General features: G+C 48.1%; 2 protein-coding genes across 4 annotated transcripts in view; one reads left to right on the forward strand and one right to left on the reverse strand.

The window, feature by feature from the left end:
• Window positions 1–22,081, reverse strand: part of YDJC (YdjC chitooligosaccharide deacetylase homolog) — a 107,707-nt gene that overhangs the window by 32,414 nt on the left and 53,212 nt on the right. The window lies entirely within an intron of this gene.
• CCDC116 (coiled-coil domain containing 116) lies at window positions 8,793–20,351 on the forward strand. Of its 3 annotated transcripts, XM_083590021.1 has the most exons (6): window positions 8,819–8,924; window positions 8,957–8,990; window positions 10,274–10,392; window positions 12,127–12,669; window positions 15,782–16,681; window positions 19,440–20,351. In XM_083590021.1, exons 3-6 carry the CDS (start codon window positions 10,333–10,335, stop codon window positions 20,313–20,315), a joined length of 2,379 nt encoding a protein of 792 aa, XP_083446147.1. In that variant the 5' UTR covers window positions 8,819–8,924; window positions 8,957–8,990; window positions 10,274–10,332; the 3' UTR covers window positions 20,316–20,351. The 3 variants fall into 3 exon arrangements, with proteins under 3 accessions (XP_083446146.1, XP_083446147.1, XP_083446148.1); XM_083590020.1 differs by lacking the exon at window positions 10,274–10,392 and having other exon boundaries at window positions 8,793–8,924; XM_083590022.1 differs by having other exon boundaries at window positions 8,841–8,990.

Here is a 22,081-nt window from a genome sequence, read left to right on the forward strand (position 1 = left end):
TACTGTACTTCTATTGCGAGGATTCTTCCACTTTCATCTTTAAAGAGAAATTTTGGTGAAAGGCTCTCTTTTGCATAGATCACTACACCTCTCTTTTTAACTGTATCCGATGATATAAATTCTTGACCAAGCCTTTTATTTATTAACACCTTTCTATGGAGCCTAATCACATGTGTTTCTTGTAAGCATATAATGTCCAATTGTTCCTTTTTTAGAATATGAAAAATTTTAGACCTTTTTTCGGGACTGTTACAGCCATTTATGTTCCAACTCAGAAGCTGCAGAGACATCCTGGATAGATCTGGTTATTCTTTCTGGGGTGGTACCTTGTTCTCCGGTCCTTGAGGATCCGAGGGGGCGGGCTCCCCTGGAAGTTCTGGCGTTGGCAATCCAAGTCCTTTGTGGAGGTCTTCTCCGTGTGCTCCCAAAAACTTGTCTCTATCTTCCACTGTTTTGATTTTGATCTTTCTCCCTCTGTAGGTAAAGGATAATCCTTGTGGAAACTCCCACCTGAAGATAATTGCGTTGCTTCTCAACAGTCTTGCCAATTCCGTGTAGTTAGATCTAAGGTCCAGCAACTGCTTAGGAATGTCCTTGTAGATTTCAATTCTCTTGCCCAAAATGTCTAGTGACTTTTCGTAGTGCAGGCCCAAAATCTTGTCCCTTTCCTCCTTTGATCTCAGTGTTATCAAACAATCTCTGGGCTTCTCTGTCCTTCTGACTCTGCCAAGCCTGAAAGCAGATACAATTTTAAAGTCTTTTTCCTCTAACTTCCAAAACTTGGCAAATTCCTTAGTTAGAAATTCAATAAAATTATCTTCTTCCACCTCTGGTATTGACCGTATCCTCAAGTTGGTCTCCCTGTTTCGCAGTTCTGTCATCAAAAAGTAAATCTGATGTTCTCCAACTTGTTTGCTGAGTGGTCTTACTTCTTTCTCAAGTTCTTCCAATCTTTGACTAGTATCTTCAGCCAGTTTACGATTTTCACCTACAGCCTCCTTTAATTCTCCAATAGACTGGGCATTCTGTGCAACTTGTCCAGTCAGCTTATTCAAGCTTTCTGTGTTCTGTTCAATTTTAGCTGTATGCAAATCAGCCTTCTTGTCCAGAGCCTCCAGTTTCTCCAATATTTTCTCCAAGACAGAGCTACTTGTCCCTGAAGCCATATCTCCCAGGTGCAGCTCCTCTGTCTCACCCTCCCCTGCCTGTATTAGGGAGGCCGCCTCTATGTCTGGAGGCAAAGTGGAAGGCAAGGCCGGCACAGAAGATCTACGCTGTGAGGCTGCAGATAAAGTTAGAGTTGTTTGTTTAGTCCTTCCTCTTCTCCTTGCGCCACTCATTCCAAAGTTATCTGTAATCCAAGGTCAATCCAAGTTGTTCCCATGAGAAAGCAGAGTCCCAGATACAATAGTCAATCAGAGGCCGGGAAAGGGAAAGTAAAACAAAGTCACTGCTGTAAGTCCAAAATCCTCTAGAGGGAGCTTAATACGTCTTCAGGGAAAAGATCAAATCCAAGTTAAACTTATAAATTTAAATCCATGTCTATCGCCTCCACATGTATTATTTTTAGCAGAGTAAAACTTAAAGCAAAACAGTGTTTCTTACAGTGCCTTGACTGCAACAGTTTCAAAGTATCCAGTTCCAACTCAGAATGTTTCAAAATCTGAATTCAATGTATCCAAAGTTGCAAACTGGTGCTCATCCAGGCAGCTCCAGCATCAGAGATTCTTATTTATTTTATAATCCACTGGTGCCACAGAAGAAGAATATCAGTGCACCCCGAATATAACCAGCAAAAGTCAATAGCTCAAAGTCTTTCACTCAGAAAACTGCTTTAACAGGGTGCCAGCATTTAGTTAACGCATAACTTTTTGTCTCCACTCCTCCTGCTCTTTGCTTAAAGTTCAGTATAGCGGGAGATGGGCTTCCTGCTTATCCTCACTCCGTTTTCAGCCAAATTTCAACTTTTTTAAAAAAGTTTTAAAAGTTTCATAAAGTTCTCAAAAAGTTTCAGAAAGTTGACAAAAGTTTCAGAAAGTTTTCAATGTCCAAATTTACTCACGGGTTGTAGTTTCCAAAGTTCAGAAAAGTTGCAGGAAGAAAGGACAGCGCTGACCGGCAACAGCAATGCGGCTTCACTTCGCTGTTTGCGCAACGACCCACAGCGCCGCTACCCCCTCCGCGATCCGGAGCCCCTTACGGGGTCCCTTCAACGTTTTGGGGGCTGCTTCTGGCGCCCGCCGGGTCCCGAGACCACAGGCTTCTGCCACCTGTGGTTTTCCTGAGTGGGTCTCCGCTTCGCCGTAGCGGACGACCCGTTTACAGCGGAGCTCCCTTCTCCTTACTCGGAGAAGGCAGCCATTACCGGTCGCGCCGCCTCCGGAAGTCCATGACTAAGCCGCTTCTGGCGAACCAGAGCAGCGCACGGAAATGCCGTTTACCTTCCCGCCAGAGTGGTACCTATTTATCTACTTGCACTTTGACGTGCTTTCGAACTGCTAGGTTGGCAGGAGCTGCGACTGAGCAACGGGAGCTCACCCCATCGTGGGGATTCAAACTGCCAGCCTTCTGATCAGCAAGTCCTAGGCTCTGTGGTTTAACCCACAGCGCCACCCGCGTCCCCATAACATCACTGTTAATTCCCAAGGTTCTTTGTCAGCAGTCATGTGCACTGACTGCACTTTAAATATATTAGTTTATATTTTATCCTCCTGGAGGAAGGGAGCATAGCTCAGCGGTAGATAGACAATAGTGAGCTGGGTGCAGCTGTGGTTTGACTCCATATGACGCAGCTTCTTATGGTGGTTTAAGCCCATCTTTAGTCTTCATAACAACCTTGCAAGGCAGGCGAAAGGCAGAGACCAGCCCACCTCCATCCCAAATTGCCTGACCTCCTCTGCCCTCTCCACCCAGAGACACAGGACGCGTCTGCACTACAGTATCGTACCCCTTTAAAACAGTCAAGGCATCCCCTAAAGAACCTGGGAAACGCAGTTTGTTTAGGGCACTGACACTTTCTTGGAAAACCCTATTCCTGCACTGAGCTACAGTTATCAGAGAGGTTTAACAATCAGTCCTTCTTCCCAGGGAAAAAGTGCCATCTGTCTCCCTAGAACAGGCATGCCCTACAGACACATGTGTCCCCCAGCTTACTTTTATGTGGCCCCCGCACCAAATTTTTGTTGTTGTTTGTTTATTGATTCGTTTCCTATTGGGGCCACCTGACAAGGTGCTCTGCCCAGCTGCATAGAAGAAAAACGTTACACACATGATAGTATGAAATGGCACAAGTTCGGAACAATTAAGATTCCATACCAGCTTGGGAGAATGTTTATGGTCCGATCCAACAAGGTTCTGCCTAGAGATACTGGATATTCAATCTGCAGAAGAGTATTCTACAAAGGTGAGTCTTTGACAAGGGTGTATGAGGAATATTTGTTAGATAAAATGTCAGTTTGGCCGCTTGGTGGGCTAGGACCGATGTTGCGCTTGCATGTTCACCTGAGAGGGTACCAGCGCGATGGCTCAGGTTTACGCCCTCAGAATTGGTGCCCAGGAGGTGAGGATATTAACAGGCATGATTTTAAATTGTTTTTATATGCAACAACAGTGGCAAGAGTATTGTTAGCCCAGAAATGGAAGCAAGAAGAAATTCCGACGGAAGAAGAATGGCAGACAAAATTAATGGACTGTGCAGAATTAGATAAAATGACAGGAAGGATTCAAAACCTGTGGAACCAGAGATTCACAGAAGATTGGAAGAAATATACAAACTATTTGAAGAGCAATTGTAATCAACAAATTACACTAGTAGGACTGCAGGAAGTTTTGTAAGGAGAAATATATGAAATATTGCAAAGTAGAGAAAGAGTAGAGATATTCGTTATGAGATTTAAATGTAATAGTGAAAGTAAGAAATGTATATTAAGTGATTAGATTGGAAAATTTTCAGATGTGATTGATGGAAGTCAAAAAAAAGATATAAGATATGAAAGTATGTTTAATTATTGTTGAAAATGATATGTTAAAAACTAATAAAAATTTATATATAAAAAAAGAGAATCGGTGCCCAGGGCTCATGCAATGGAGCGCTTCTTCGTAATGTCTTCTCAAGGATTCTCCATCTTGCTGAACACAACAATCGCTCCGCTTTCCCCAATTTTTAAAAGTCATCCGCTGAAAGTAAATAGTTTAGGCTTTCTGGGAAGAGCAATCTAGCCTTCCTTTGTCTGCCAGTTGGGTGGGGACATGGGCAAAAAAAAATGGGTAAAGGTAAAGGATACCCTATGGGGTGCAGCGATCATCTCACTTCAAACTGAGGGAGCCACTGTTTGTCCACAGACAGCTTTCTGGGTCATGTGGTCAGCAGGACCGAACTGCTTCTGGCACAACGGAATACCGTGATGGAAACCAGAGCACACAAAAACACCGTTTACCTTCCCATCACTGTGGTACCTATTTATCTACTTGCACTGGCATGCTTTTGAATTGCTAAGTTGGCAGGAGCTGGGACAGAGCAACGGGAGCTCACCCCGTCGCGGGGATTCGAACCGCCAACCTTCCGATCGGCAAGCCCAAGAGGCTCCGTGGTTTAGACCACAGCGCCACATGAAAAGGAGCATCAGAGAGAAAACGGGACAGAAGAAAAAGGGAGGGGAAATGGCCACATCACAACAACCCTGCAAGGTAGGTTAGGCTGAGAGGCAGTGGCTAACTGCCCCAAGGTGTCCCCTATGAATTTCATGGCTGAGTGGGGATTTGAACCCCCTCCTGCTCAGCTCAGCACCCAGATTTGCATTGTTCTCATATCGTCCTGTAGATGGCAGCAGCCACACATCAGGCTACCTGTGGTTCTGAGGACAGCAGTGGAGACCTGAATTGTTCTCCCTGGTCCTCTCTCTCCACCAAAGGGCCTCTGGAGGGTTTCATCCTGCACACACACCCCAGGAAGAATGCCATGGCAAAGGGAGCTTCAACTATCAGCCAGGAAAGGAGCAATGGTCTGGATGTTGCCTTCTCCCTTCCCTATCAGAATTGCCTTTTTTGCCAGTGTAGACAGGTCCAGTGAGGACAACCTGTGACCATCAACTCTCATCACCCTTGAGCACTGGCTGGGGCTGATGAGAGTTGAGAGTCCAGTGACACCTGGGAGGGCTGTGCGTCTCTCTTGCCATTAAGTATAAAATATAAAATTAGAACAGAGCCTACCTCTATAAATACATCTGGCAGAAAACTCCTATCTACCAGTAAACAGACATCTCTTGCAGAAAAATGGCAAGGGAGTTGTGGAGGGACATGGCCAGTGGTCAGGAATGATAGGGACTGGACTCCAGCAACATTTGCTTATTTATTTATGTTTATTTTATATAAAAGGTAAAGGACCCCTGGACGATTAAGTCCAGTCAAAGGTGACTATGGAGTTGCGGCGCTCGTCTCACTTTCAGGCAGAGGGAGCTGGCGTCTGTCCACAGACAGCTTTCCGGGTCATGTGGCCAGCAGGACTAAACCACTTCTGGTGCAATGGAACACCGTGACGGAAACCAGAGCGCATGGAAATGCTGTTTACCTTCCTGCCACAGCGGTACCTATTTATCTACTTGCACTGGCTTGCTTTCGAACTGCTAGGTCAGCAGAAGCTGAGACAGAGCAACAGGAGCTCATCCTGTCGCAGGGATTCAAACTGCTGATCTTCCGATCGGCAAGCTCAAGAGGCCCAGTGGTTCAGACCACAGCACCACCTGCATCCCTTGGTTATTTTATATACCACTTTTCAATCAAAGTGGTCGCCAATCTCCCTGCTATTCTCTCCCACGACCAAACACATTATCAACTTCCTAGAGTTTCCCCTTCCTACTCCATGTGCTCTGGATACATCCAAATCCAGGATTGTGATGTGGCAGGACAACTCTTCCAATGGGGGCTGCGTGATGACAGCCTTGCATTTGTATGTATACAGGGAGATAAGCACCGTTGCAATAAAAGGAAAAGACAAGTTGTTCGTTTTACAATAATCTTTTGCCACTCCATCTAACTCCCCACTGGGCAAGGTGGTCCTTCAGACGTTGAGGGAGGGACTACTATGGGAGCTGGAAGAGGGCAATTCCACAAACTTCTCCTCCCCACTTCCAACTCTGTTATTGTCTCTGAATGGTCACTGTGAGACACAGGGGCTGCATTAGACTGGCCTTTGACTGGCTCCACAGGGGCTCCTCCAACATTCTTATGAAATTAGGGCCGCAAGAACATAGCAGGCTGCCTTATGCTACTGGTTCAGTATTTTCCGCACTCATTGGCAGCAGTTATCCAGGGTTTCAGCCAGGGGCCTTTCCCAGTCCCATCAGAAGTTGCTGGAGACCTTCAACATGCAAACAGATGCTCTACTGTTGAGCTACCACGTCTTCTCTCCGTGGCAACATTGTCAGCATTGTCTCCACTCAGCAATAGCTCAGCATTGTCTCCACTGACTGGCAGCTATGGCCCTTCCCCACAACTGAGCCACTAGGGGATGCTGGGAAGACAACCGTCTTCCCCCAAGCCAGCCACGCTTTCTGCTCATGCGGCTCCTCTCCCGCCCATCCCTGTTCAAAATCTGCCATTCTTATCAGCTGGAATGTTGTCTTGGACGTGCCAAGACGCAGCAGACAAGGAATCTTTTGTAAAACACACACACACATACCAGAACTCGTTTTTTCTTTTTATGAAGGGGAATAAATCCATGCCATGCACAAAGGAATATGCAGCCAAGCGGCATTCTTCCTGCAGTTTTTGCCTTACAGATAGTTGTGTGGTGTGTTGGGACGGGCATGAAATTCAGGTTTCTCTAGTCGGGGTAGGGTCCCAAACCTGCAGAAAACGTATTTGTGCACAGGCGTGCGAGAGAAAAGCAACCTGTAGCTGATGAAAGCTTGCATAAAGGGCAAGGGGTGTTTTTCATCCCCCGGGGGCTGCAAACTCCTCAGGGCAAACCACTGGAGGCTGCATGCCAGTGGGCAAAAGTGAATATTCAATGGCACTCGGGAGACTCTTCCGCCAAGTGCACAGCCCCAGCTTCCAGTCTGGTAAGGTAAGAAACTGCCTCATACCAGGTCTCCACTGATTTCTCCCTCCAGCCCAAGCTGACAGCGGCTGGCTAGGATCTGGGGCTGAAAGTTCCCCATTGCCTCCTACCTGATCAATTTTTCAAAAAGAGGAGATGCTGAGGATTGAACCTGCAACCTCCTGCCTATGAAGCAGGCTCTCTGCCACAGAGCTATGGCTTTTCAAATGGACAAGTGGAGGCCGGTGTGGATTTTAGAAATGCCAGCTCAAAGCAAGATAGTAGTAGTAGTAGTAGTAATAATAATAATAATAATAATAATAATAATAATAATAATAATTTATTATTTATACCCCGCCCATCCTGCTGAGTTTCCCCAGCCACTCTGAGCGGCTTCCAATCAAGTGTTAATAACAATACAGCATTAAATATTAAAAACTTCCCTAAACAGGGCTGCCTTCAGATGTCCTTTAAAAAGAAGATGGCTGCTTATTTCCTTGACATCTAATGGGAGGGTGTTCCACAGGGTGGGCGCCACTACCGAGAAAGGCCCTCTGCCTGGTTCCCTGTAACCTCACTTCTCGCAATGAGGGAACTGCCAGAAGGCCCTCGGCGCTGGATCTCAGTGTCCGGGCTGAATGATGGAGGTGGAGATGCTCCTTCAGGTATACAGGACCGAGGCCGTTTAGGACTTTAAGGGTCAACACCAACACTTTGAATTGTGCTTGGAAACGTACTGGGAGCCAATGCAGATCTCTCAGGACCGGTGTTATGTGGTCGCGGTGGCCACTCCCTGTCACCAGTCTAGCTGCCGCATTCTGGATTAATTGCAGTTTCCGTGTCACTGTCAAAGGTAGCCCCACGTAGAGCGCATGGCAGTAGTCCAATGCCTAAATCCTGCCCTGTCTTTTAGGAGAACATCTGATCCTGGCTCATAATTCCTTCTCTCCTGCCCATTTAATAATAGCTGCAGCTGGGTCATACACAGTTCTATTTTTCTAGAGAAAACTAGAACTCACCATGAGAGCCGCCCTTGTTCTCTTATATTGGCCATGGTGCCCACCTGAGAGGTGCCGAAACTGAGTTCCGGCTGAAAAAAGCCCTAATCAAACATGTCTGGAGGATACAAAGAGTGCCTTTCAGAAACATGGAACGTATAGCTCCCCTCTGGCTGTGATTTCCCTCAGATTGTGCTTTCAGAGAAAGCCTTTCAAGTCTGGATTTCTTACACCAACAAACTAGCTCAGCGTTGGAGAACCTCAAGTCCAGGGCATAAATGCATCACTCTAAGCCTCTCCCTATCAGGTACCTGATGTGCTCATCAGACCACACCTCTCCAGGCCACACCCCCTCTTCCCAGGCCACACCCCTCACCAGATCTATTTTGGATCCTCCTTTGGTGGTTTGGCTGGTTGGAGTGGGTCCTTGGGCTCTGCTCATTAGTCTCACTTATCTGGATATAGGACTGAGAGGGGCGTGTCTGTGTGTTTGTAGAAACCAGCCCACTGTAGAAAGGTAAGATGGGCGTTCATTGCTCTGCCCCCACCTTTTGCCTCCGGCCACGCCCACCCCTCACACCTGGCCCTCTGGGCATTGCCTAGAAGGGAATGTGGCCCCTGATCTGGAAAGGGCTCCCCACCTTTGCGCTAGCTGAACTCGCGCTTTGAGAGCTGGGCTATGCGATAGGAATGTTCTATGCAAATGAATGGAATCGCACGGGCAAACAGACAGGATCCATTACCTAACAATGACAGAGCAAGATTCTCTGAGAGGCATAAGGAGTTCTTTGGCTTCTGTCTGAACATTTGAGGCAAGAGACTTCCTCACGTTGGCAAAACCCCTCGATGCTAGGTAGCCCGCTGGGCAGGATCCTCAACGAGGAATTTGGAGAGGTAAAGAGATCCCGACTTCACCTCTCATAATCTGGGATTTTTCACCCTTAATGAACACAATTGTGAGTAGTGGTTTGGTTTTTTAAAAAAGGCTGGCACATCAAGTATGGGACTTACGTGGATATGGAAGGGTTTGGTTGTCATACGTGCATTAGAACTGGGATTTATCTACTGTACTTTTTGCTCTGTAAGACTCACTTTTTCCCTCCTAAAAAGTAACGGGGAAATGTGTGTGGAGCGGATGCAGGCTGCGCAGCTATCCCAGAAGCCAGAACAGCAAGAGGGATCGCTGCTTTCGCTGCGCAGCGATCCCTCTTGCTGTTCTGGCTTCTGGGATTCAGAATATTTTTTTTCTTGTTTTCCTCCTCCAAAAATTAGGTGCGTCTTATGGTCTGGTGCATCTTATAGAGCGAAAAATACCATATATTAATTGCCTCCGCTTTCAGAGTTTCTAGCCCTCATGAAACCAAGTGCAGTGGCACCAATCTGGAATACTGCTGCTACTGAAATCTGACAGGCGCCTACAATTTCGATTATTTCACCTCCTGTTTAAAACTGTTTGGTTCCACTGAGTGTTTTTATAGAACTGATTGAGTGTAACTCAATTTGTTCTGTTTTATGACTATGTAATTTTACAATGTTTTAACGGTTTTACTGTATGGCGTCATGATGTTTTGAAAGTGCGGGCGGTTTATAAGTATGTATATATTTATATCGATATGAAACCCTCGGTCCCTTGCCAGGTCCACATCTTTGCTCTTTCGCTACCAAACTCCGATATCATTCACACACAAATATTCTCCCTCTATGAAAATGTTGATGAGCACTTTCCTTCCTAGACCTTTCATCAGGAATTCACTTTTGAAGGAAGTGTCCAAATCGATGGATGTGATGCATTCTGTAGCTCCCCCACTTTGACACCCCTCTTTGTAAAATAATAGTAAAGGTAAAGGTAAAGGGACCCCTGACTGTTAGGTCCAGTCGTGACTGACTCTGGGGTTGCAGCGCTCATCTCGCTTTTTTGGCCGAGGGAGCCGGCGTACAGCTTCCGGGTCATGTGGCCAGCATGACTAAGCCGCTTCTGGTGAACCAGAGCAGTGCACAGAAATGCCGTTTACCTTCCCGCTGGAGTGGTACCTATTTATCTACTTGCACTTTGACATGCTTTCGAACTGCTAAGTTGGCAGGAGCTGGGATAGAGCAACGGGAGCTCACCCCGTCGCGGGGATTCGAACCGCCAACCTTCTGATCGGCAAGTCCTAGGCTCTGTGGTTTAACCCACAGCACCACCCGTGTCCCATAAAATAATAACAACACCCCTATTTTTGTGTGTCTGTTTGTGCAGGAAGAGGAGACAGAAGGTGTGAAAAGAAAGGAGGGGACAGCCGCTGTCCTTTCAGCACCATGGTGAGTCGTAGATATTCCGGCTATCTGGCAGATGATGAGAGCCTCAGGGGACCTCAGGTAAGGCCCAAAGAGAGACAGAAATGGGTTGCCCTTGGCCATCCCATTCGAGGAAGGGGAGTCACCCAAGCTGAGCCAGTGTAGTGGTTAGAGTGTTGGACTGTGACCTGGGAGACCAGGGTTTGAATCCCTACTCAGCCATAAAGCTCACTGGCTGACCTAGGGCCTGTCACTGACTCTCAGCCTAACCTACCTCACAGGGTTGTTTTAGGGGTTAAATGAGGAAGGGGAGAACCGAATATGGCAGTCACCTTGAGCTTCATGGAGTAAAAGACACAACAAACAAAGTGCCCTCTGCTGCTGCCCTACTTTGACATTGGACTTGTCAATCTTAGGCGGCAGGAGGGGGTGGCAGCACTCAAAGCAGTGGGCAGCAGCAGAGCCAGCTGCCGTCCAGGATCCCTCAAGGACTGCCTGATCCCTTATATTCCTGCCAAATCGTAGAGTTCTTCAGGGGAGTCACTGTTAGTGGTTCCCCACGGCTCTGATGCATGGCTCATAACCACTAGAAGCCACGAGTTGAGTATTGTGGGCGCGGTTTTAAGGAACCCGGTTTTATCTGAACCTACCTGAATTTTGGGGACATGTGTGGCGCTGTGGGTTAAACCACAGAGCCTAGGACTTGCCGGTCAGAAGGTTGGAGGTTCGAATCCCCACGACGGGGTGAGCTCCCGTTGCTCGGTCCCTGCTCCTGCCAACCTAGTAGTTCGAAAGCAGGTCAAGGTGCAAGTAGATAAATAGGTACTGCTCCAGCGGGAAGGTAAACAGCGTTTCCGTGCGCTGCTCTGGTTCGCCAGAAGTGGCTTAGTCATGCTGGCCACATGACCCGGAAGCTGTACGCCGGCTCCCTCGGCCAGTAAAGCGAGATGAGTGCCACAACCCCAGAGTCGGCCACAACTGGACCTAATGGTCAGGGGTCCCTTTACCCTTTACCTTTACCTGAATTTTGCAATGCGGTTCTCCAAAGAATATGCATCTATGAACAAGAAAACATGCACAGAATGCATACATTAGTAAAAATGACATACACAGATGCATTAGATTTTAAGGAAATTGCTTACAAAAACGTGTATATTAGTCAAAACTGCATGCAAACCTGTGTTCATCAGGAGAAATTTGCACTCTGCCGATATATTTTCATGGGTTTTTTTAAAAAGGCAAATTGCTGCAGAAATGTGGAGAGTTGAAATTAAGATTGGAAAATGAGAAAACTAGGGAACCAAAATCGACAGATTTGTTGACGTCTTACTGGGGCTAAGCACCACTCAGCTGTCAGTAATGTTTGCTTCTGATGGCATTGGTTTAACTTGTAAAACCCACTGAGCTTCAACAAAAGCCAACTGAAATGTAAACATTGGCTTTCAATGAAAAATTCAAATAATTGTAAAAGGAAGTGTTACCATTTAAATTGCTAGCATGAAGTAGGGACCCCAACAAAGGAAAGGAAAGCAGTGACTAGCCTCTACCTGCTTGTTTCCTCACACTCTGACTAATCTGCCACAAATAAACTTGAAAGCCTTATTATCACCTCCTCCACTCACCAGAGCTGCCAATTACCCAGGCCAAACCTGTCATAATTCCTGCTCTGAAAAAAGTCCCAGAACTACACACCCCTGTGTTTTCCCCTCCACTATATTACTGCCTACATTGCTGGCGTTACATGCATTTTTGATACAGTCCCAGTAACTTCAGAAACCGATTCCCCTTTTCACCCTGGTTTTTCCTTGTCTACAGCTGAGACAAGGAGATCCCTCTGACTGGCGGAACATCCTGAGGCCACCTTCCCGCTGCCAATTCCGGGACCAGTTCACCGCCACCACAGCTTCTGAGTTCAGAGCTTTCAGCCCAGACAAAGGGAAACGAAAGCAGCGCTCCAGCAGTCACGGCGAAAGCAGCCACCTCGCCAACGAATTCTCGGAGTTTGTGGATTTCTTAGCTGACGAGGAGGTCCTGGAAAGCCTTCAGAACATCGTCGAGGATGCCGTGCGGAAGCTGCGGCGAGTGACGACCGAGGATGGAGACCCGATATTTGATATTGAAGAAGAATCTGGCTCCAGCATGGACAGCAGGTCGTGGTCCTTCTCCTGCAGCTCGCAGTCTAGGTACCACACCACCTCGGCCACTTCCAGCTCTGAAGACGACTGGGAAGCCTGTCTCACGAGCAGAAGGGAGCCTAGGCTCGAAGGAAAAATGTCCCTCCTGGATAAATATGCCGCCAGGCTCCCGAGGCTAGATGAGAGGCCCAGGGAGGGAGTTTCCGGAGGATTCCACGCAGAGGTATTTGGAGGACTTTCTTGACGGATCGGACCTCCCGTGCCGCGCTGAGAGTTCCCCGCTCTGATCCAGCCAATGTAATCCATGCACGGAAATAAACTTCTGCACAAAATGTCTGGATCCGCTACAGAAAAGCCTGCTATGTGTGTGGGGGGGAGGTGTTTATGGGTGTGGAAGTGGTGTACTATATCCAGCAATTCCATAATGCATGTGCAAGGACATAGGATAGTTGTGCATTGTTGCATCGCAGGACCCAGCAGTAGAAAAGGAGCCTTCTCTTTGCAGTTCTTTTCCAGCCACATGCCTGGTGGCCAACTCCATCCTCCTCCTCCTGGAGCCATGGCTTTGAGCCTTTTTCAGATCACTGAACGCTCATTTCATTTACTGAGTCAGGTTGCAGACAATATCCTGCACAGACACTTCTGTTTTTCCCTTTGCAATCTCCTACTGTTCTCATAGCGGTGCAGGTTCTTAGCCCTCAAGGCACTGTGTGTTGTTCCTGGGGTGTGTGTGTGATGTGATTCTTTCAAAGCTAGTGACGGCATGGCAGTTGGAAAGGTTCTCTATAAAACTTGAGTGTCGCAGGATCCTACTGGACAGTGCCTGTGGCGCAGCTAATGACAGATAAAAATCGCAGTTGCACTCCAGGCTTGAATTATGTTGTGACCCTAATGCAGGGGTGGGGAACCTCTGGCCTGTGGGCCATACCTGGCCCATCAAATTGCCCAATTTTGCCTGTCAAGTTTTCTCCAAATCATGCTCACCTACCCATCAGCTGACATCACCGGTGTTTAATCTTACATTTGCTGCAAAATCAGGAACGAACAGGATCATGCAGCCTAGCTAGCAGGATTTACCGTATTTTTTGCTCTATAAGACTCACTTTTTCCCTCCTAAAAAGTCAGGGGAAATGTGTGTGTGTCTTATGGAGTGAATGCAGGCTGCACAGCTATCCCAGAAGCCAGAACAGCAAGAGGGATCACTGCTTTCGCTGCGCAGCGATCCCTCTTCCTGTTCTGGCTTCTGAGATTCAGAATATTTTTTTTCTTGTTTTCCTCCTCCAAAAACTAGGTGCGTCTTATGGTCTGGTGTGTCTTATAGAGCGAAAAATACAGTAATCCCCATCAACTGATGAACTGATCAACTGATGAATGAAGATTAAAGCCATTGAGTGTGTGGTGGGGTTGCAGTGGGGAGAAGCCACTTAAAAGAGAAGCCGCTTTAAGACATTCCCCGCACTTCCAACAGGAGCGCAGAGACTGCCTTAAAGCAGTTACCTTTGCAAGTGTCCCCATGTTCCCCATTTAAAGCACCAACAATAAGGGGTTAAAAGGAGAAGCATGGGCAAAGCCACGCAGGGGGGTTTAACTGGTGGGTATCCCCCCTCCAAAAAAATAACTGTCAAGTCTGGCCCATGAGGCCAATCCTGACAATAATCTGTCCTGTGGACCCTAAAATGTCCCTCCCCGCTGCTCTAATGCTATAGAGCTCATCCTTCAGCAATGAATGAACAATGCCCACATCTGTGTTAAGGAATCCCTCCTGCGGGAAGGCTCCTCGATTCTAATTCCATTGTGCAGGGACAGCGTAGCAGGCATCCACAACTGGATGCACGGACTGAAAGAGGGGTTCAGGCTCCTCCAGACGGGTGTTTTATTGTGGGTGTATTCTGCAACATATAATAATAACAGTGAATTAGTGGCATATTGATTCTGCTTCAATTTGTTCCGCGATGTTTCCCAATGCCACTAGATTGTTGCTGTCCAGACGGGCTATAGCACAAGAAAAGTGGGACAAAAATAAGCCAGAACATTTGCGCTATAAAACATCCCGGGATTTCAGCAGGGAGTTATGGGATGTGCACTGATTGAAAAGGAAGCAGTGTGACTCTCCCACAACTTTTTGCAGGGGTGAATATGACTGAAAGTGGGAAAACGTGTGACCTCCCTGATAATTCCGTGTGCACAAATCGTCATGAATGCACAATAAAAAATGACATCTGGAGGGGCCCATGGAAGGGGAGGGTGAACAATAGTCATTCCACGATGAGAATCACACTTTTCAAGAATGGTACCTATTGTGTGATCACTTATTAATGTGCAGCAATTATCACAGGTCTCCTATAACAACCTTTCTTTCCTTTCTTTCTTTTTACTATTCTGCTGTTTGTGGGAATGGTTTGATGTGATAAAAAAGGAAAATGAAAAAGTTGGGAAATAGCTCAGAGTACCCAAAGACACAGGAGAATGTAGAAATTGTTCAGAGAGTCATTCTGATTGATTGATTGATTGATTGATTGATTGATTGATTGATTGATTGATCTGGGTTGCTAAATCTTTTGGTTTGTAGGGGTAGACCAGGGGTAGACAACCTGAGACCCTCCAGATGTTGCTGGGCTCCCATCAGTCCCAGCCAGCATCGTCCATGGTCACGGATGATGGGAGTTGTAGTCCAGCAGCATTTGGCGGGCAAGAGGTTGCCTACCCTTGATTCAGGGACAAAAGTCTCTACTTAGGATGCAAATCCTAAGCGAGATGGGAACATTGGCCGTGCCTTTGGTAGCTCTGCGAAAGAGCACCTGCTTTCTATGCAGGAAGGTTCAACTCCTGCTGGGGAAGAACCCTGTCTGTAACCTGGAGAGCTGCTGCCAGCCAGTGTTTACAGTAATGAGTTAAATAGGTCTGACTTTGCATGAAGCAGCTAAGAGAGAGGAAGAGCAAGTGTGCATTTGGGCATTGGTTGTCCAAAACCCCAGGGAGCTTCTGTCAGTCACTGTACACCAGTGCTTTTCCATCTTGGGCCTTGAGATATTGTTGGACTAAAACACCCACCATCCCCAACCAGCTTAGGCAAAGGGTAACGATTTAGTACAACAACATCTGGGAGCCTAAGGCTGAAGAGTGTTGGTGTGGATGCTAGATGCACCAATCGTTTGGATCTGCGTAAGGTGGTTTTTTACGTTCCTCCGTTGTCTTATCTGGGAGTTATGAAATGGTCCGTTCCCAGCTTCCACCTAGAATATCCAAACCGAACACATCCCCTTGTTACTTGTTTTGATGCTGTTATAATATACTTTCTTTTCTCTTCCTTTACTTTCTCCTTTACTCGCTTGCAGACATTTTCAGAACGATCAGGGGACAGTTATTATTTCCGGCAAGAACACTTCCACATTTGGGCCAAACTGGCAGAGTCTTTCAGTAAGCTACACCCCCCGCACAGAGATTATTTTGCAAAGTTCAGGAAACAGATCCCAAAGCAGACGATGTCTGTAGAGTCCCTGCACAAGGAGATCACCAGTGTTCTGAAACGGCCCACGCCCAGCAGCATCCCCTTGTACTATCCAGGAAACGAACCTTTCTCGGCCCTAGATTTCTTAGAAGAAAACAAAATCCTCGCGGCTCTTCAATGCATAATAAACCAAGCGGTCCTCAAAGTCCTGGAGGTGACAATGGCGGATGGAATCTCTTTCGTGGGCACTTACGACGAGGAAGGCCACCCTCTGCTGCCATGGGCCTCTTCAATGGAGGAGAGCGAGGAAGGCGAGGAAGAAGAGGAGCTGAGGAGCGGCTCAGCCGACTCCGAGAGCGGAGAGGACACGTCTGAAGAGGGTGACTCCAAATCCGAAGAGGGGAAGGAGGGAGAGGGAGGGAAGAAGAAGAAGAAAAAGAAGAAGGGGAAGAAGAAGAAAGACAAGGGGAAGGAGAAGGAGAAGGAAAAAGAGAAGGACAAGGAGAGGGAGAAGAGGAAGAAAGCAAAGGGGGAATCCATAACCCCATCCCCGGAAGAGAAGGGCAAGCCAAAATATACACCACCAGTCCTTCCGAAATCTAAGCGGAAATCTATGGGGCCTGAGGAAGCTCAGCGCAAACCCAAATACGTGCCACCTCCGCTGCCGAAAACGAAGCCAAGGCCACCGCCAGAGGAGCCCCCACCCAAACCGAAATACGTTCCGCCCCCGCTTCCGAAACCAAGACAGAAAAAAGACTCTACCCAAGGAGTTGCTGAGTCCAAACAGGTACGTACTGTATTTTTCACTCCATAGGGCGCACCTGACCATAGGGCGCACCTAGTTTTCAGAGGGGGAAAACAAGGGAAAAAATATGACACCCCCCCAGCTGTGCGCTTCTCCCAGACCTTCTCCCTGCTTTTGCGGGGAATTCCCCCCACCTCCCAAAAAAGCCCACAGGAGCCGCGCGCGGCTCCTGTGGGCTTTTCGACCAGGAAGGAGAAGGGACTGACGCAGCAAGTCAGTCCCTTGTCCCTCCTCGGGGAAAAGCCCCCAAGAGTGGCGCGCTCTTTAAAGGGTGCATGGCTCCTGCGGGCTTTTGTGGGAGGTGGGGGAATTCCCCCATCTCCCGCAAAAGCCCACAGGAGCCGCGCACCCTTTAAGGAGTGCGCAGCTCCTGCGGGCTTTTCGACCAGGAGGGAGAAGGGACTGACACGGCCAGTCAGTCCCTTCTTCCTTCTCGGGGAAAAGCCTCAAAACCAGGTTGGGCAGCAGCGCTCCAAAGGCTTCAGGCGGCTATCCCTGAAGCCTGGAGAGCGAGAGGGGTCCGTGTGCACCGGCCCCTCTAGCTCCCCAGGCTTCAGCGAAAGCAACGCGAAGCCTCCGGAGTGAGGAGGGAGTGCTCCCTCTGCGCTTTGGAGGCTTCGCGTTGCTATCGCTGAAGCCAAGGAGCCTGCATTCGCTCCATAGGATGCACACACATTTCCCCTTAATTTTTGGAGGGGGAAAAATGCGTCCTATAGAGTGAAAAATACGGTAAATTTCTAAAGAAAGGGAGGCTGCGGCCTACCTGGGGAGTATGACAAGGGTCCTGCAGGCCTTACCCACTAATAGAGATGGTGGGGGGAGAAGATTTGAATCCGTCCACACTTAAATTTGCTTAATTTGCGCTTTCCAAAACACTATGTGAACTAAAACACAGCCATCCTTTGAAATTTGTACTTCTTCTGAATTTTGCAATGCTGTTTTCCAGCTGACGATGTATTGAAAAATAAAGTGTGAATGGAAATGCATGCATTAACAACAAGAATAATCAAAATGCATTGGCAAAAATAACAGTACAGCACCTGTTTTTGCTAATAAATAGTTAACTCCAACCTGTTGTGGTGATTTGCTGGTGGCTCGCAAATGTCAGTAGAGTAACTAATGTTAATTGACTCAACCATCCCTCTCTAGCATCTATCCAGACAAGCAAGAAGCATTATCAGAGTTCAGGGATAATAACAATAACAGTAATGACAACAACAACAACAACAACAACAACAACAACAACAACAATAAATGCAAATAATTTATCTGTATGCCACTCATCTGACTGGGTTGCTTCCAACAATTAAAACATCAAACACAGTAAAACATCAGGTATTATAAACTTCCCTATACAGGGCTGATTTCCAGTATCTTCTAAAAGTTGTATAGTTATTTATCTCCTTGACTTCTGTTGGGACGGTGTTCCGCAGGGCAGGCGCCACTACTGAGAAGGCCCTTTGCCTGGTTCCCTGTAACTTGGCTTCTCGCACTGAGGGAACCACCAGAAGGCCCTCGGAGCTGGACCTCAGTGTCCGGGCTGAACGATAGGAGTGGAGATGCTTCTTCAGGTATACTGGGCCGAGGCCGTTTAGGGCTTTAAAGGTCAGCACCAACACTTTGAATTGTGCTCAGAAATGTACTGGAATACATACTAGCCAGGAAAAAATGACCAAGGAGAGTGTAAAGCAGGGGTGGCCTAGGGCAACAGCCTAAGGGCCCCATGCAGTTCCTGGGCCCCATCCCTAAAGTAAAATATGAGCCAAGCCTTACTTTATTATCCTTTTAAAAATTCTAAGCCTTATATCATATGGCAGAGGTTTTCAACCATTTTTGGTCCACGGCTCCCTTGACCAACTACATTCTTTCTGTGGCACCCCTGTGGGGCTCAGGAGCCCAGTTATGTCACCCCTCAACTGCAGAGCTGATAGCCTCTCACCCGTTTTCGAACACCCTCCCTTGTGGAGTGTTCCCTCAGTCTCCTCTCTTTTCCCCTCACCTTGGGAATCCTCTGGGCTGCCGCCCCTGGTCTCTGACCTGCCCCCCTGCCCCAGAGAGAGATACCCCCTCACACTGCCCCACAGGGGCCTGGGAAGCACCCCCTGGCCAGCCCCAGAGGCACCATTTGCCTGGGGAGTTTGTAGCCAGGGCTGCTGCAACAAACAGCTGTGCAAACCTTTGGGCGGGAGAGATGTGAGAGCGCATCAGAAGAGGGGGGAGAGGAAAGAGGGACAGAAGCTATTGTTGCCAGTGGCACCCCTGACCATCATTCAAGGCACCCCAGGGTGCCACGGCGCACTGGTTGAAAACCACTGTCCTATGGCATTGTTAGGGACGCGGGTGGCGCTGTGGGTTAAACCACAGAGCCTAGGACTTGCCTATCAGAAGGTCGGCGGTTCGAATCCCCGCGATGGGGTGAGTTCCCGTTGCTCGGTCCCAGCTCCTGCCAACCTAGCAGTTCAAAAGCATGTCAAAGTGCAAGTAGATAAATAGGTACCACTCCGACGGGAAGGTAAACGGCGTTTCCGTGCGCTGCTCTGGTTTGCCAGAAGCGGCTTAGTCATGCTGGCCACATGACCCGGAAGCTGTACACCAGCTCCCTCGGCCAATAAAGCGAGATGAGCGCTGCAACCCCAGAGTCGGCCACGACTGGACCTAATGGTCAGGGGTCCCTTTACCTTTATGGCATTGTTAAGTAGCGGTTTCAACACTTTCTGTCTTCCCTTTCCACTGTTCCAAGCCTGCTGTCTCAAGGCGTATCATCAGCCCCAGCGACATCAAGCGTGCCCGCCTGCAAGGCAAGCCCCTCCCGAAGCAAGCCATCATTGATTTCCTGATTGAAAACGCAGCCAAGCTCATCTTGTACAAGTACAACTACGAAACCCTTCTTTCCGAGAAGCTGGGCTTCATCTCGGTTCCCGTAACCAAGGTCCTGCTGGAGATCATGTTCGGCTACAAGAGAGTTAAGGGCAGTGGGATACGGCTGTCGTCTCAAATTGACTGGTCAAAAGTCCACGACGAGATCTACGCACCGCGCAAACCGAGGCCCAAGACCCCGAAACAGAAAGACAAGAAGAAAGCCAAGAAAAAGAGAGTCCTTTGGGACCTGCAGAAAAAATCGGGGGAGAAGAAGAGCGTCCTGTTCAAATCTGACATGCCCACTGGCAAAGTCGTGGTGATGAAAAGCGCTGTGGAGAAGGAAGTGAAGTCAGGCATACTGCAAAAAATAGAGTCCAGTAGTTTGCAAGAGGGCAGCCAAGAAACAGATATTTTTGATATAGTTGCTTTTGGAGAGGGCGAATCTGAGGAGTTATCTGTAGAGGGCGAAGGACTTCCAGACCAATTCGTATCAAGGAGATCTATCACTTCTGAAGACAGCAAAACCTTGCTTGAAGCTCCAGATTCTGAAGACCAGTCGCCACTCGATGTGACGCCAAAGGCATCGTCTTCTCAAAAATTAAACATAGACCCTGATGGGACCAGAGGGTCAGGGACTGTTTTGCCTGAAGTAGGAGCTCCGAGTCAGAACTCTGGAGAACATTTGAAGAAACACTCATCGTCTCGAAGGTCTAGCCTCAGCGAGGAAGGTAGCAAAACTCATCTGCCTAAAATCTAAAACTGGTATAATAGCAATAAAGCATATAGGTTTGTATACCCTTGTGGTTTTGTAATTTATATGTACTGTATACGCCCACCTATGGAATCTGTGGAAGGTCTCAGACAAGAAGTCCATTAGCTGATGAGAGAGAATAATATTTGCAGATTGTTATTTTACAACCTCTTTCAGCTTCCATTGTGGCGCATGATGAAGTTATGTCCTACTGACATTTCAGAGTGGTTCAGAACCTAAAGCAGGGAAGGTTGACCCTTTAAGGCAAATGGGACACTGCCCCATTTACCTCTACCCTCATCCAACCCCTATCTGCCTGCCTTCTTACTTACAAGTAGTCCACTGACTATGAGTTTCCTGCTCAGTCTCAGTTTTGACCTTGTAGAACTCGGTAGGGAAGAGGGTGGGGGTAAAACTAGAATGAGTTGGCCGTGCTCCACCTGCTGCTGGTCTGCCTGCTTTCTACTCTCTGCCAGTCCACCACCGAGCTGAAGATCAACAGGTGCCAAATATTTTATACTTGCTTTAGGTAGAAATTCCATAAATGTGCGTACCGTATTTTTCGCTCTACAGGACGCACTTTTTCCCCTCCAAAAATTAAGGGGAAATGTGTGTGCGTCATATAGAGCGAATGCAGGCTGCGCGGCTAAGCCCAAAGCCAGAACAGGGAGACGGAGCGCTGCGCAGCGCTCCGTCTCGCTGTTCTAGCTTGGGGTTAGCAGCGCAAAGCCTCTGCGGGGCAGCGGGGTGAAGGCACCCCGCTGCCCTGCGGAGGCTTCAAAGGCTGTCCCCGAAGCCAGAACAGCGAGACGGAGCGCTGCACAGCAAGATGGAGCGCTGCGCAGCACTCCGTCTCGCTGTTCTAGCTTGGGATGGCTGCACAAAGCCTCCGCAGGGCAGCAGGGCGCCTTCACCCCGCTGCTATGTGGAGGCTTCAAAGGCTGCGCTCCGGGGGCTTCAGGCAGCTATCCGCAAGCCTTCGGAGCACAGCAGCCTGAAGCCTGGAGAGCGAGAGGGGGTCGGTGCACACCAATCCCTCTTGCTCTCCAGGCTTTGCTTCGCTGGAGAGGCGCTGCACAGTTTTCCCTCTCTGCGCAGCGCCCCTTCAGCGAAGCGGGAGGAGAAACGGAAGGGGCTCCGTTTCTCCTGCCGCTTCGCTGAAGGGGCGCTGAGCAGAGAGGGGGAGAATTTTTTTTTCCTGTTCTCTCCCTCCTATGGTCTGGTGCGTCCTATAGAGCGAAAAATATGGCAATTTATGTGCCTAAGGTTGAATCCAGCTCAGTGAGGCCTTACTGAAATAATGGACTCAAGTTGGTACTCAGCATGGCTTTCTTCCATATGTTGTTGGGCTATAACTCCCATAATTCCTAACCATTCATCATGCTGGCTAGGAATGATGGGGTTTGTAGTCCAACAACATCTAGAGGGGACCACACTGGCTTCTACTCTAGAATGACCAAATGCAAAACCAAAGCAGACCCATGAAGATAAAGCTGACTTGGTTTTCAATTGGTTTGCTTTGTTTTATGGGATAAAGTTGCTATTTAGGACATGGCTGAGATAGCACAATACCTCGCTAGGGGGCAGATTTAGTCCCATTTCATGGGTGTCCCTAAGCATACCCATTTACGGTACTTTATCCCTTATAATCAGGCATAGGCAAACTCGGCCCTCCAGATGTTTTGGGACTACAACTCGCATCATCCCTAGCTAACAGGACCAGTGATCAGGGATGATGGGAGTTGTAGTCCCAAAACATCTGGAGGGGCAAG

This window comes from Podarcis filfolensis (assembly GCF_964270895.1).
Source record: "Podarcis filfolensis genome assembly, chromosome: 16".
Taxonomy (NCBI): Eukaryota; Metazoa; Chordata; class Lepidosauria; order Squamata; family Lacertidae; genus Podarcis; species Podarcis filfolensis.